This window comes from Hypanus sabinus, chromosome 18 (assembly GCF_030144855.1).
Source record: "Hypanus sabinus isolate sHypSab1 chromosome 18, sHypSab1.hap1, whole genome shotgun sequence".
NCBI classification, from domain to species: Eukaryota; Metazoa; Chordata; class Chondrichthyes; order Myliobatiformes; family Dasyatidae; genus Hypanus; species Hypanus sabinus.
Genome location: NC_082723.1, coordinates 41,175,293 through 41,191,702, shown reverse-complemented (window position 1 = coordinate 41,191,702; position 16,410 = coordinate 41,175,293). Strand labels below are relative to the sequence as shown.

The 16,410-nt window shown below is 44.1% G+C and overlaps 1 protein-coding gene across 5 annotated transcripts in view; it reads right to left on the bottom strand.

Moving 5' to 3' along the window:
* vav2 (vav 2 guanine nucleotide exchange factor) overlaps window positions 1-16,410 on the bottom strand; it is a 199,361-nt gene that overhangs the window by 47,323 nt on the left and 135,628 nt on the right. For all 5 annotated transcript variants that reach the window (XM_059994267.1, XM_059994271.1, XM_059994268.1 and 2 more), the window contains exons 8-12: window positions 16,240-16,340; window positions 8,483-8,582; window positions 4,551-4,646; window positions 3,373-3,441; window positions 1,813-1,899 (exon numbers count right to left, since the gene is read on the bottom strand). In XM_059994267.1, the coding sequence (XP_059850250.1) occupies window positions 1,813-1,899; window positions 3,373-3,441; window positions 4,551-4,646; window positions 8,483-8,582; window positions 16,240-16,340 (453 nt within the window). The remainder of the gene's footprint in view (window positions 1-1,812; window positions 1,900-3,372; window positions 3,442-4,550; window positions 4,647-8,482; window positions 8,583-16,239; window positions 16,341-16,410) is intronic.

Genomic DNA, 16,410 nt, shown 5'->3' with positions numbered 1-16,410 from the left:
AAGTCATTCTTTAGAGCACAAAGCTGAGAGAACCTCCTTCAGGCAAGTGTACAGATATATCCTAGAACACACATATTCTCATCCATGCACGGAAAGGTTTAGTATTCAAACATGCTATTCCAAAAGGCAAGCATCACTTTGTGATTATTTCCCATGACGGGCAGATAAACAAGCTGTCCAAAAATGTGGGAGATCCAAGAATCTCCTGCAATAACCAATCTAAAATATTACAAGATATAAAAGAGTACAGATTTCAATGATAGCATTGAGAGAAAAGAAATCAGACAGTATTTTCCCAGTAGAATGTAGTAGTAATGTCTCGGCTATTTTAATCGTTTTTCTAGTAATAGCCTCCCTGACTCTGTGACTGGCATGTACTTTTTTTTTTGCAATATCTATTAAAATAGAACACACTGTTTTTCTCTCCTTGGGAAGGTCTTACACAAGAGATTTGAGAAATGTGGCTTTATCATTCATGTCAGAAAAAAGTTAAGTGCTAAAGTGCAGCTGTAACCTTGAAATTCACAGGCAACACTGTTCTGGATGTATTGTGAAGACAGATTCTTTCCTCCCCAAGAACACGGGTCTCAGCAATAACCTCAATGTTGAAGTATAGGCTCTTCAGCTTTCACTATGTACAAGGTCATCTGAAGCTAGGAGCACTCTGAAAAGATGATGAGAAGAGAGAGCTTCCTGCTGAAAATCCTCCTCACAGTACTACCCCTCTCCTTCACCATCCTGGTCTGGTTTTGCTTGGTCTCACTCATTAAGCTGGACAAACGGAACCCATGCATGAGTTCTCCTGATAATTCTTACAAGTGCCCAAAGGCATAGGGCAAAGAGCTCCAGTCCTTTTAGGTGAAATACAGAGAGAATACCTGAAAATAAATTATAGGAGTTGGTGATGTCTTGACAGAGTGTCCAAAAAAAGCTACTGGTGTGTCTCCAAACAGTTGTCAGCTCATCTCAATCAATAAGTGAACATTAAAAGCTCAAGCAAGGGAAAATCTGCAGCTGCTGGAAATCCAAGCAACACGCACAGCATGCTGGGGTGGGGGTTCTCAACAGGCCAGGCAGCATCTATGGAAAGGAGTAAACAGTCGATGTTTTGGGCTGAGACCCTTCATCAGGACTGGAGAAAAATTAGATGGGGAGTCAGGATAAGAAGGTGGAGGTGGAAGGTGAAACTGGGGGGGGGGGGGGGTGAATGAAGCAAAGAGCTATGAAGTCGATTGGTGAAAGAGATACAGGGCTGGAGAAGGGGGAATCTGATAGGAGAAAACAGAAAGCCATGGAAGGAAGAAAAGGGGGAGGAACACCTGAGGGAGGTGATAGGCAGGTAAGGAGATAAGGTGAGAAAGGGAAATGGGAATGGGGAATGGTGGGGGAGGACATTACTGGAAGTTCAAGAAATTGATGTTTATGCCATTAGGTTGCAAGCTACCCAGATGGAATATAAAGTGTTGCCCTTCCAACCTGAGTGTGGCCTCATTGGGAAACCAGAGGAGGCCATGAACAGACATATCAGAATGGGAACTCAAATGGATAGCCACTGAGAAATCCTGCTTTTTCTGGTCGGAGCTCGGCAAAGCAGTCTCCCAGCCTGCGAGGGGCCTCACTGGTGACTCTTAACCATTCCCTGGGTTTCATGATGATGGACAATAAATATAGGCATTGCCAGTGATGCCCAGATCCTGTGAGTGAATAAATACCTCAGAGACACTCCACCATTTTTCTATTGTCAATATCTCAATATCCAACATAGCCCAGGCCCAATATGTGTAATATGCCCCTCTCCAGTTCTGCACTTACAAGGTTCTCAATGGAACACTGGAATTCAGAGATTTTCTTCAGTGTCTCATTGTCTCTTTTAACTTCATTGATGTACATAGCCAGATCCTGAAATAAAACCAAACGCCCGGTTATTGAAAGACTAATAAACACTTGTCATTGGACATGACTTGGTACCTTGCCAAATAAATTGAAGGACTGGATATTCTGATGACTCCCCATTGTGAAGTACACACTTACAAATACAAATACTTTATTGTCACCGAACAATTGATAGTAGAGCGTACAATCATCACAGTGATATTTGTTTCTGCGCTTCGCGCTCCCAAAGCACACTAAGTACTTGAAGTACTGAAGTACTTTCAAAGCACACTGAGTACTTGAAGTACTGAAGTACTTCCGAAGTACACTGAGTTTATGTTTCAGCATTTTGTAGAAGTGGTGACATTGCATTGAGAATCAAGCTGTCAACTTTAGTTCGTCTATTTAGGACTTTGACAAACTTTTCCATTTTCTTTTTCCGCCTCCGTCACATCCCAGGATGAGTTGCACTTTCAAACTCGTGCAAGCCCCAGGCAATGAGTGCTGGTCAGATACTACACTGCGAGGGCAGCAAAGCTGAGACTGATTCTGTTCTCACCCAGTATTCAAATCCACATCCCATTAATGAGTAAATAGGGAAAAAGGGCTCCTAAGGATACTGGAACTAGAGATAGTACAGTATTAACACCGCTCCATGGCACAGCTAATAGGTTCATTCCTGGCCTCAGATGTTGCTCGTGTGGAGTTGCACATTCTCCCTGTGACATTTGTGTGTTTCCTCCCACATCCCAAAGATGTGCAGAATGGTGGCTTAATTGACCCATACAAATTGTCCGTAATGTGCAGGCAAGTGGTAGAGTCTTGGGGTGTGGGAGGAATTGATGGGAGTGTGTGATGTGGGACTAGTGTAAATGGTAGCTCGATAGTCAGTGAGCCAAACAGCTTGTTCCTGTGCTGTGATTCTATTAACTAATGTGGTCTCATTCAAAGTCCAGGGATAGGGCTTTTCACACCTCTGATGTGCATCTGTAGCTCTGAGCTGGACATTTATTGAATGACAATTTATATGCTTTATGTCAGCCCAAAGAATAAAACTGTAGTGTTTACCATTAAAAAATGACACCATTGTGAAGAATAAAACATGAAAGAGGCTTGCAGACATCTTCTATTCTGTAAATAATTATGAAAATCATGCTTCATATTCAGTGAGCTTCTGACGTTAATCAGATCGGTCAGTAATGGCAGAGAATTAGATTGCTTCTCATGAGGGAGCGGAGCGAGACAACGATACCAGAGAGGAATTAGTGAGGGGAGCAGATGAACAGATTTTGTCTCAGTACCAGATGTTTGACATATGCCAACCAAAGAATAGTGGGGGCTGGAGGAGGGCATGAACCATACAGCAATTGAGACTGACACCGGGGAGGAATTAAGGAAAAGGGCTGGTACAGAGAAGAGCAGAAATCTGGATATTATGTGCTGCCATGTTCCTAACTGAAGTGCATTCTTCACCCCCACACAATGGTCTCAAGCACTCACCTGCATTGCCTCCAGTGCCTCCTTCAGTTGCTGCTTCTCGGGGCGATCATTGGAGTGACTCAGCAGCTCCTAGGAGGCAAACACAACACAGACTGAGGGGTTGCACATTCAGTGCAACATTCAGTATAGAACTTAAGTTTTTTGACTGAGCAACATAATGGACTCGAGTAAAGGGACAGAAAGTGCGGATGATCAGGTTGACGGTGTTGTTAAGAAGGCGTATGGTGTGTTGGCCTTCATCGACCATGGGACTGAGTTCAAGAGCCGTGAAGTAATGTTACAGCTATATAAGACTTTGGTCAGACCCCACTTGGAGTACTGTACTCAGTTCTGGTCACCGCACTACAGGAAGGATATGGAAATTATAGAAAGGGTGCAGAGGAAATTTACAAGGATATTGCCTGGATTGGACAGCATGCCTTATGAGAACAGGTTGAGTGAACTTGGCCTTTTCTCCTTGGAGCAATGGAGGATGAGAGGTGACCCGATAGAGGTGTATAAGATGATGAGAGGCATTGATCGTGTGGATATCCAGAGGCTTTTTCCCAGGGCAGAAATGGCTAACGAAAGGGGGTATAGTTTTAAGGTGCTTGGAAGCAGGTACAAGGGAGATGTCAGAGAAAAGTTTTTCAAACAGAGAGTTTGATGTGTGGATTGTGCTGCCAGTGAAGGTGATAGAAATGGATACAATAGGGTCTTTTAAGAGATTCTTAGACAGGTACATGGAGCTTAGAAAAATAGAAGGCTATGTAGTAGGGAAATTCTAGGCAGTTTCTAGAGTAGGTTACATGGTCAGCACAACATTGTGGGCTGAAGGGCCTGTAATGTGCTGTAGATTTCTATGTTTCTATGATCCTTGATCACGGGTCAAGGGGTCAAGCAGGTCAGTTAGTGCAAGTCATTGAGTGCCAGAAAGAGGGGAGACACTGCTGAGAAGCATGAAATAGTGTGTGATACAACTGAGACCCAAGCCCTTGCACTGATCCTTAACTTCTGCTTTACAATGGCCTTCAACCTACTCCACAGCATCAGCCTCCAAATTGAAATGAGCTTGTAATAGGACTCCATCACACTGATTCCAACCCTTTCCATGCTACTGGCTTTTGATTGGCTTGAGTGTAACGAATCAGGCTCAGCTGTCTCCTTTCAGAATTAGCCAGTGTGCAGTTGACACTCACCTTCAGCAGGAGGTGATACTTCAAAATGCGCTGCATGGGGACCACCAGCAGATCTTGCAGTTTAAACTTCCCTTCCTGAACTTTCAAGGTACACTCCTGGACAAAGGGAAACAGAAATAGATTGATTTGAGTCCCGATGAAGGGTTTCGGCCTGAAAACTAATCCTCCTGCTCAATGATAATCTGAAGGTTCCACCACAAAGCACAGTCTTACAGAACATTTTGGCTGATGGTACAAACCACAGATGACACAAAGAAATACAAGATTTGGAGGAAAGAACCAAACCTACACTCCTCGGGAGCCAGGCAGAAAGCAAGCCTGAACACGCCAAACACAGAAAATGGCTGACAGAGACAATGAGAGATGGTGTATGAAGATCAGAGCTGAGAATGTGTTGGGGGAAGTGATGCATACAAAGTTGATAGATAAATAGATGCTTTATTGTATTGATCCCAAAGGAAGTTACACTGTCAAAGCAGCATTACAAGTGCACAGATATACAAATATTAGAAGTAAGAAAGAATCAAAAAAATAAGTTACCTCAAACAGTCTAACAGGAGGGGGTCATCACTTTCCTGACTATAAGTTGACTCATTATAGAGCCTAATAGCCGAGGATAAGAATAACCACATTTATCACTCTTTGGAGCAGTGCAGCTGTCTTAGTCTGTTACTAAAAGTGCTCCTCTGTTCAGCCGAGGCAGCTTGCGAAGAGTGAGAAACATTGTCCAGAATTGCCAGGATTATACGTAGGGTCCTTTGTTCTACCACAGCCTCCAGAGTGTCCAATTTGACTCCTATAACACAGCCAGCCGTTCTTATCAGTTGATTGAGCCTTTTGACATCACCTGTGTTGATGCCATTACCCCAGCACACCACCACATAGAAGATTGTACTGGAAATAACAGACTGGTAGAACATGTGAAGGAGAGGCCTGCACACTCCAAAGGACCTCAGTCTCCTCGGAAAGAAGATGCAACTCTGGCTCTTCATGTACACGGCTCAGTGTTGGTGCTCCACTCAAGTCTGTCATCCAGGTGCCCCCCCAAGGCATTTGTAGGTCCTCACCACATCAACATCCTCACCAGCAATAGTACAGGGAGCAGTGCAGGCTTAGTCTTCCTAAAGTCCATCACCATGTCCTTTGTCTTACTGATGCTGAGCTGCAGATGATTCAGCTTGCACCATTTGACAAAGTCCTCCACCGGGGCCCTGCTTCAGAGCTGTATGTCAGACATGGCAAAAGCTGCACCGGTAGGGCCCCAGTGCTGCTGATAGCCATGTCTGACACACAGTTCTGAAGCCTCACAAACTGGTTTGCCAGTCAGATAGTCCATTATCCAGAATACAATGGAAGTGCCAACCTGCATTGAATGGAGCTTCCCACCTAGCAATGAGGGCGGTATGGTATTGAAGGCTCTTGAGAAATCCAAAGTAATGATCCTCACAGTGCTGCCCTGGGAGTAGGCTCTGCTCAGCAGGTAGATGACAGGATCGTTGACTCCAATGTGCTCTTGGTAGGCAAACTGCAGGGGATCGAGGGCTGATCTGAGCAGGGGTCAGAGGTGAGCAGGACCAACCTCTCTAGGGTCTTCATGATGTGTGAGGTCAGGGCCACTGGACAATAGTTATTCAAGACTTTCGGTTGGGCCTTCTTGGGTGTGCAGGGAATAAAATAATGGGACGGGAAAACAAAAAAAACAATCACACGTGGAACATGGTCACATGGCACATCAGTGCACGACTACAGATAGGAGAGTCATACTACCCTATAGCACTGTTTTGACACAATGTCAAATTCGCCTACTAAATATTAAAGTGGATGATATCTCACTGTTACCTGCATTGACATAGAGGAGTATATTTTTAATCTTGCTATCTCATCTACCTCTGCTACTCTACAGAGAGATGAAGGTAACAAGACATGCATTCCATAATTTATATTTTATGTTATATTTGAATGTGTGCTGCATACAGAATAAGGTCGATGAACAGTTACAGATTGGCATGTATGATGTTGTAGGCATCTCTGAATCATGGCTGAAGGAATACTATAGCTGGGAGCTTAACGTCCAAGGGTACACACTGTATCGAAAGGACAAGCAGGAAGGCAGTGGTGGGTGGTGTGCCTCATGTTAAATCAAATCTTTAGAAAGAGGTGACATAGGGTCGGAAGCCGTTGGATCATTGTGGATAGAGTTAAGGAACTGCAGGGATAAAAATACCCTGATGGGAGTTTTATACAGACCCCCAAACAGCAGTAAGGATGTGTTTCACAAATTACAATGGGAGATAATAGTCATGGGGGATTTCAATATGCAGATAGGTTGGGAAATTCAGGTTGGTGCTGGATCCCAAGAGGGGGAATTTCTAGAATGCCTCTGAGATGGCTTTTTAGAGCAGCTCATGGTTGAGCCCACCAGGGGATTGACTATTCTAGATTGAGTGCTGTGCAATGAACCAGAATTGATTAGAGAGCTTAAGGGAAAAGAATCCTTCGGGACAAGTGATCATAATATAATCAAATTCACCCTGAAATTTGAGAAGAAGCTGAAGTCAGATGTATCAGTGGAGTAAAGGGAATTGCAGAGGCTGGAGAGAGGAGTTGGCCAAAATTGATTGGAAAAGAACCCTGGCAGGGATGACAGCAGAGCAGCAACGGCTGGAATTTTTGGAAGCAATTTGGAAGCCATAGACTATATACATCCCAAAGAGGAAGAAGAAGAAGGCAAGATGACACAACTGTGACTAATAAGAGAAATCAAAGCCAAAATAAAAGAAAGGGCATATAATAAAGTAAAAATTAGTGGGAAATTTAGATTATTGGGAAGCTTTTAAAAACCAACAGAAGACGATTAAAAAAGTTATTAAGAAGGAAAAGATGGAATACAAAAATAAGCTAGCAAATAATATTAAAGAGGACACCAAAAGTTTCTTCAGATACATAAAGCATAAAAGAGAGGTGAGAGGATATCGGACCACTGGAAAACGATGCAGGAGAGGTATTAATGCGGAACAAGGAAATGGCAGACAAACTGACTAAGTATTTTGCATCAGTCCTCACTGTGGAAGACACTAGTAGTGTGCTGAAGTTCCAGAGTGTTAGGAGTCAGAAGAGTGTGAAGTTGCCATTACAAGAGAGAAGGTGCTTGGGAAACTAAGTCAGCTGGACCAGATAGTCCACACACCAAGGTTTTGAAAGAGGTGGCTGAAGAGATTATGGAGACAAGAGTAATGATATTTCAAGAATCATTAGGTTCTGGAATGGTTCCGGAAGACTGGAAAATTGCAAATGTCATTCCACTCTTCAAGAAGGGAGATCCATCTCCTCAAATCCACAAATGATCCAACTCCTCAAACCCACAAATGATTCATCTCCTCACGTTCCACAAACGATCCATCTCCTCCCATTCCAATAATGATCCACCTCCTCAAATCCACAAACGATTCATCTCCTCCCATTCCACTAATGATCCACCTCCTCAAACCCACAAACGATTCATCTCCTCACATCCCACAAATGATCCATCTCCTCAAATCCACAAGCGATCCATCTCCTCAAATCCACAAGCAATACATCTCCTCACATCCCACAAACAATCCATCTCCTCAAATCCACAAACGATCCATCTCCTCACATTCCACAAACGATCCATCTCCTCAAATCCACAAGCGATCCATCTCCTCAAGTCCACAAATAATCCATCTCCTCTCCTTCTGCCACCTCCATTTTTCTGTCCTTACATCCTCCATGATCCTACCCTCACAAGTTCCTTCATAACCCTCCCACAGCATCTGCTTTCAATCCACACTCAGCCCCTCCCATTACACCTCTCACTGATTCCTCTTATCCAACTCATCCTACCCGTGTCACCTCAGCTCCAACATCCAGTACAAGTCATACTGACAATCGTTATTGGTGCCTTTACTTACTTCAATCTTGTTCCTTATTTCTTCCCGAGATGCCATGAGTTGGTCCAAGGTCTTTTGTGAAGTCTCCATTTGGCTGCAGTACTTGCCATATATCAATAGCCTATAAGTATAGACACAAATAACGGGAAGGTGAGAGAAAGTTTTGGAATGGCAAAGTGCAAGGCAGGAGGAGCTATCTCCCTCTTGCTTCATTTGCTGCCATGCTAACCCTGGCCCAGAGGCTTCTCAGTGGTAATAAGATCAAGAATAGTCACTCTCATTGAGCTACTTGGGCTGAGGAGACTGCACCTTCCATCAGAAGCGACAGGAGGTGATGAGAGGGTCGATTTTATCCAGCACAAGGAGCAGGTGCTGCCCGTCCCAGGAACACCCACGCTCGCAGGGCTGACCAGGGCGAAAAGCCGCAAACTCCATACCTCTGCGGTGAGCAACTTGCACCATACGGGTCAGCCGGCCCAACACCAGCCCTTCCACACCAAGCCAAGGCTGCAGGAGCACGAGCGGGGAGGGCAGGGATGTAGTCTAGTTCCCAGCACGATACCTCGCAGTCCGAGTTAATAATCTTTTTAAAATGTGGTGATTATGAGTGGTCTGACTGCAGAACTGAGAGAGTTAATACAGATCAGCTTTTTGTATGCAGTGCTAAGAGGCATACCAGACTGTGTAGGTATCTGTTCACTGAGCTTGAAAAAATGGTTTTCTTGTCTGATTAATAATCCCAGACCAGTAAATAGAGTGCTGCTTTATAGGCAAAGACAGGGTCACACACTTCTCAGCTTTGCCTCTTTGCTGGTTCCAACTGCATTTAAGATTTCAACACCGAGGCTCTAAAGTTATATTTGACCTGAGCCGGTACACGTGAGGCGGTCTTCTGTGAAGTGTGGTAGACTATAATGGGTGTAAACCGTTCAAGGTAGTTTTTATTGAACATGTGCAGAATCTTGAGGATGCACTGTGCATACATCAGAATCAGCCCTGGGCTCAGAAAACAATCAGTGCTCATGGCTGCTCTCTCCTGTTGATACATCTGCTCGTCAAAAGAGTGAATAAGTTCATTGTTCAGGTCACTCGCTTCTCTTACATCCCTCAATCTGAACAGCATGCTTGATTCAGCTTGGTTTATGGGAGAGACTGATTATGAAGAGATTATAAAAACCACCGCAGCGTCTTATTTATGGCAACGCACACAAAATGCTTGAGGAACTCAGCAGGCCAGGCAGCATCTAGGAAAAGAGTACAGTCGACGTTTCGGGCCAAAACCCTTTGGCAGGACTGATGAAGGGTTTCGACTGGAACATCGACTGTATGCTTGTCCTAGATGCTGCCCGGCCTGCTGAGTTCCTCCAGCATTTTGTGTGTGTTGCTTGCATTTCCAGCATCTGCAGATTTTCTAATGTTTGTGATTTATTGTGGCTTTGGATGCACACGCTAAAACTTAGTGAGTTTAAAATCAAGTCATTCTTTCAGGAAACATCAGCACCTAGACCAGTACTGACCATCCAAACTCAGATCCTGACCTTGGTGATGGTTGATTGCATCAAAGGATGCATTTCCTCAGACATTAATCCCCTTATGCCAACATCCTCTTATCCTGGCTATACGATGCTTCATCCTCAAACAGATCCATAACTTGTCTCGGGCTTTTAAATAACAGTCAGGTCAGGCTGAATATGGAAGAAAAAATATTAATTCTTGTCAGGACAGGGTAACAATTGGTCAGGTCTGGTTTCCATTTTATACCTGAGCTCTTCTATTTTCACTCTCTTTTACAAAATTCTTGAATGCATTGTGGCTTCTCAAAATTTCCTACTCCTCATTTGAATCACTCAAATCAGGTTTCCCCGTGTTGTGGACACAGCTCTTATCAAAGCCAAAAGGAAGTTATAATTTCTTAATAGATCAGTGTGAATCTACCTCTGTTTTGATTCATACGTGTTTGTCAATTTGACACAGTTAACCCAGTTATCTCTACATTCACTCCCTGGCAATGATCCAGCCTGGCTCCATTCTTATCCTATCCCAACACAGCCAGAAAGGTTGCCTTTCCTTTCCATTCCCTCACCATTACCACTGGTTTCCCTCCAGGGGCAGATTCTTTGCTCCCAGCAACACCCTCCATAGCATCACTTTCAGTGCCATCGGTAACTCTCAGCTCTACCAAAATATCTCATGACCTCTCTTCTAAAAGCATAGTCTGTTGCCCCATGTCTAATGCAGGGTGAGCAGAGATTTCCCAAGACTACTTATTCAAATTGCGGTGGTCATCTTTGCTTTGTTTCCTGGCCACCAGCTCCATTCCTCTCTCGTGCGACTGCTGGAAACCAGGCTGCTGGCAACTTTTGGTCATTTCCATTGCTGTTGAAACAGTCAGAGTGCATTTTCTTCTTCTGGTCTTATTCAGAGAAACAGAAATTTACAGCACTTTACAGCCCCTTGGGCCCACAATGTTGTGCCGACCATGTAACCTACTCTAGAAACTGCCTAGAATTTCCCTACCCTTTTCTAAGTTCCATGTACCTTTCTAAGTGTCTCTTAAAAGATCCTATTGTATCTGCCTTTACCATTGTCACAGGCAGTGCATTCCACATACCCACCACACTCTGTGAGAAAAACTTACCTCTGACATCCCCTTTGTACCTACTTCCAAACACCTTAAAGCTATGCCCCCTCATGTTAGTCAATTCAGCCCTGCGATAAAGCCTCTGGCTACCCACATGATCAATGCCTCTCATCACCTTATCAGGTCACCTCTCATCCTCTGTCACTCCAAGGTGAAAAGGACGAGTTCACTCAACCTATTCTCATAAGGCACACTCTCCAATCCGGGCAACATCCTTGCCTCAGGATTCCTATGTCTACAGTGTCTGCAGATACTGAGGTCAGTCAGCACCAGTGAAAACAGGGTACCCTGTGCTTGCTGATTAGCTGCTTTCCAGCTCAACAAAACCTCAGTTTAAATATTTCCAAATCCCACCACGGTGTCACCTCTTTCTCTGTCATCAACTCCTAACCATTAGATATTAGCCCTCCTTCGATTCCGGCTTTTCAATCACACCTGAATTTAAAATTTTATCACCATTCACCATGCCTTCAGCTGCCACATCAGCAAACTCTAGAATCCACAAGAAGTTCTTACCTCTCTCTTCCTCAAACACTAATCTAGCTTATTATGCTCTGATTATTTCTCTAAACTCTGTGCAGTTCTCTAAACTCTGTGTTTCAAATTTGTTTTGTGATGTGCCTAAATTGTTTCAAAATGTTGAAGATGCCATGTAAATGTAGTTTTGCTGTCACTGACAACTGAGCAAAGCGGAGCTCGCAAAACTATTACATGGTTCCAAACTTGATTTCACTGCCACCAAAGAGAAGCCATTGAATCACTTGACATGGCCCAGGCTGAGACAGGTCTCTACTAGAGGAGATGTAAGGCGCTCCTTCCCCCTGCTAGCCTGCAGGTGTAGCACCTTAGACCTCTCCCCCCCTCCACCCCCAATCAGGGTCCTGTGGAACCATGGGAGCAGGTGGCGGATGGTTGTACGAGCAGTCGGTGCGTATCACAAGTCCTTGTTATGTGACCACTGCCACCAGGCAAACAGTCTCTGAAGACTGTTGATAAGAAAGAGGCAACGGCAAACCACTTCTGCAGAAAAATTTGTCAAGATTAATTATAATCACCATGATCATCTATGTCATACAACACAGCACACAATGATGATGAATCATTTGATCCTTTGTGTCTATCCCAGCAGAGTAAAATATATCTATCTCAATCTCAAATCAGGCAGAACGTTCAAGGTCTGGCAGGCTGCGGTCATCCCTGCCCTACTGCATGCTCCTCATCGCTGGTCGACCATGGTAGACATCTCAAAGCACTGCTTCTACAAATCAACTGAAAGAGCATCAAGACCCTCTCTCAGACCCTGAATATCAGCTCAGATGGTCAGACCATGTCGATGGCACTCTCAGCGCCAGACTCCCAAGTCAGGCACTCTCCTATGAGCTTCGTCAGTGACAAGACGTTATCTGGAGCAGAGAGGAAATGATTCAAGAATGTTCTCAATGCATCTTCGTAAAGGTTCAAATTACTCAAGAGGGTCCTCAGCCCATGATCCTTCAAAACAGAGGAGCAGAATTTGGAATAACACAAAGAACCTCAAGTCCTTTGATGGACATTTCAGCTAGAAGAGTTAGGGGAGACAGCAGGAAAATGATACCGAGGCCATGGCTACATTATCCTTCATCTGACTGAATGGAAAAGGGGGCTCCTGGGCCCACTGGTTTGCTCCTGCACCTTACATTCTTTCCTTGGAAGAACACAAAAGTGGTAGGAGCGTATCTCTTCCCAAACTAAGCACCCGTCCTCTCACCCTGTCCAGACCTGTGGCAGAGTCTGGTCATTTTACACTGGCCTTATCTGCCATTTCAGAACCCACAGAACTAGAGCAGAGACAAGGAATCCTTGATACGAGGGATCGTCCAAGAAGGACAAGGGACTTCTGCCAGTGATCAATACTTAACCCTTCTGGACTAGAATTTGGGGGAGAATGGATTGCAGTGGGCGGTGAGGAGATTGGATGCAGTGCAGAATCTGCAGGCCAAGGATACAAGTGGGTACAGGGTGGGATGAGGAGGTCAGAGAGTGTGGAGAGACACAATATAGTATGGTAACAAGGATTATCAGATGAGGTCTGGAACAGTTGTCATATGAGGTGTGGAGAGGGTTAAGATTTAGATATGGGAATGGGTAAAGTGCTGATTTGTGTGGGATAGAAGGATCGGGTACTATGGAGATTCTGCAGATACCGGAAATCTTGAGCAAGACACACAAAATACGGAGGAACTCAGCAAGTCAGGCAGTATCTATGGGGTGGAATAAACAGTCAATGTTTCAGGCCAACCCTCCATCAGAAATCAATGTTCAGATGAAGAGTCTCGGCCCAAAATGTCGACTGTTTATTCCCCTCCATAGATGCTGCCTGGATTGCTAAATTCCTCTAGCATTTTGTGTGTGTTTGTACGGAGAATGAACTGAGACATGGTGGGGCAAAGGGGATGGGTGTTAGCATAGGTTGGGGAAGATGGATGGACTGTGGTGAGATTGAGTGAGAAGAGGTCAAATATAATAGGAGGGGCTATAAGGGGTAGAGTTGTCAGATGGGGCAGTGGCAGGAGGATTGAGGGCTCGTGAGGTGAGAAGTTTCACACAAGAATGGAAGAGAAACTGGCTGACAATGTGGTAGGAGAAGCCAAACCAAGTGGTGTTGGTCTGCTGTCTGGATTCACACAGCTTGTGATAGAAGTGAAGTTTGTCTCAAGAAGTAATTAGAAATCCTAAGACAATCCCATAATCAGTTCTCTCCCATGGTGACAGTGGAGACAGCTGCTTCCGAGTTTGGTTGGCACAACGCTGTGGGTGATTTATGGGAGAAGGAAGTAGGATTCTTTAATTGCATAGCTAAATCTCTGGCACCACATTGCTGAGAAGTTGCAATAATGGCAGGTGATTAATATTCCAGAAAGAGCAGCAATTACAGAAAACTTTCCTACACACATTTGGAATTAAATCCAATTTGGCACTTGCTAATTGCAGGCAAGTGTGAGACTGCATGAAAATAATTAGCAGTGAAAACCTCACAGTCAACAAAGCCAGGAAACTTTCAGTAAATAATAACCTGCTGAACAGTTACAACTTCAATCTATGAAATGGTCTTCCTGAATATCAGGAGGAGCATAAATAATTAAGGAAAGACACCCACATTTTTAACCACTGCTCACTTGACCAGTTTATTTTACATACAAACATTTCACTATGCTAAGACTGGCGTGAAGCTATATGCCATAGAATTTATCCATATATCGACAGAGACAGGGTAAACAAATTGACAAGAGTTATGAACATTGATAGAGACAGACCCATAAAATATGAGAGAAAGGAGGTCAGTGTGACTAAGTTTCAATTATACAACGACAGACAAAAACACAGTGTGGCACCAGTGACACACTGTTCAATAACCATACACAGATCTATTATAGAATCATAGAGAGATAGAGAATGGGAACAGGACTTCGACAAACAAAGAGTCCACACCTTTAAGTTGTATAATTTATTTATTGAGATACAACGTGGAGTAGGCCCTTCTGGCCCTTCGAGCTGTGTCACCCAGCAACCCCCCAATTTAATCCTAGCCTAATCACGGGGCAATTTACAATGACCTATTAACCCACCAACTAGTACGTCTTTGGACTGCTGGAGGGACCGGAACACCCGAAGGAGGTCTACACGGTCACGGGGGGGGGGAGCGTGCAAACTCCTTACAGGCAGTGTGGGAACTGAACCCAGATCACCGGTACAGTAGAGCATTGTGGTAACCTCTACACTACTGTACTTGCCCTATAAGACGTTAGTGAGGCCTCCTTTGGATTATTGTCTGCAGCTTTAGTCACCTACCTGCAGGAAAGATGTAAATAAGGTTGAAAGAGTACAAGGAAAATTTGCAAGGATGTGGCTAGGTCTGGAGGACCTCAGTTGTGAGGAAAGGCTGAATAGGTTAGAGGCATACAAAATTATGAGGGGTATAGATAGGGTAAATGCAAGCAGGCTTTTCCCATTGTGGTAGGTGAGTCTAAACCCAGGTCATGGGTTAAGAGTGAAAGGTGAAGAGTTTAAGGGAAAACTTCTTCAGTCAGAGGGTCATGAGAACGTGGAACGAGCTGCCAGCGCAAATGGCGCATGCGAGCTTGATTTCAACGTTTAAGAGAAGTTTGAATACGTACATGGATGGTAGGGGTATGGAGGGCTATGATCCCGGTGCAGGTGAATGGGAGTAGAGTTGAAATGGTTCAGTATAGACTAGATGGGTTGAATGGCTTGTTGCTATGCTGTACTTTATGACTCAATGACCAAGTATCAATCACCAATTTATATTTACTGTATATTAATTTAATTTTATTTTAATTACCCGCATATGCTTATCAACTTCCCCCAGTTCTGCTTGTCATCTATATACTGGGGCCAGCTTATTGTGATCAACTTTCCTACCAACCTGCATATCTTTGGGATACAGAGGAAAACCAGAGCACCTGGAGGAATCACCAGCAGACACAGGAAGAAGAACCACAGTCTGGACTGAACTGAAGCAGTGAGGCAACTGCTCTAATAGTTCCAACAGTAGAGTTTTACAGTAGCAGGGACAAAGACACACTTGCAATCACAGGCAAAGCCCTCCCACCACTGAGCACATCTACAAGAAGCATTACCATCATCGAGGACCCCCATCATACAGGTCATGCTCTCTTCTCACTGCTACCACCAGGAAGGAGGTACAGGAGCTTCAGGTCCCACATCACCAGGTTCAGGAACAGTTATTCCCCTTCAACCATCAGACTCTTGAACCAGCATGGACATCTTCACTCACCTTCACTCACATACACTTTCAAGGACTCTACAACTTATGTTTTTGGTATTATTAACTATTTTCTCTTTTTATTTGCACAGTTTGTACATCTTTGCATATCCATTGTTTTGTCAGTCTTTGTAGTTTTTCATTGATTCTATTGTATTTCTTCGGTCCACTGTGAATCTCAGGGTAGTATATGATGATGTACTGTACATACACTGATGATAAATTTACTTTGAACTATATAGCGGCACATAAACAGATACTGTAACACACACAGGGGTGATACGATAAAAACGACAGATAGAGTCAGATATCGACTGAACGTGCATTGAGAGACCCTGGATTTGGAAAACTTACCGCTCTTTGAAATCCAGAAAGACTTTATAGAGTGTGTAGCCTCCCGAGATTGCAGCCAGATCGATGGCTCTCAATAAACTGTAATGCACTCGGATTAATTCCTGAAACGGAGGCAGAAATAATATTGCTAAACAAGCAATTGCCAGCAGACATAAATCACACTATGGAGGG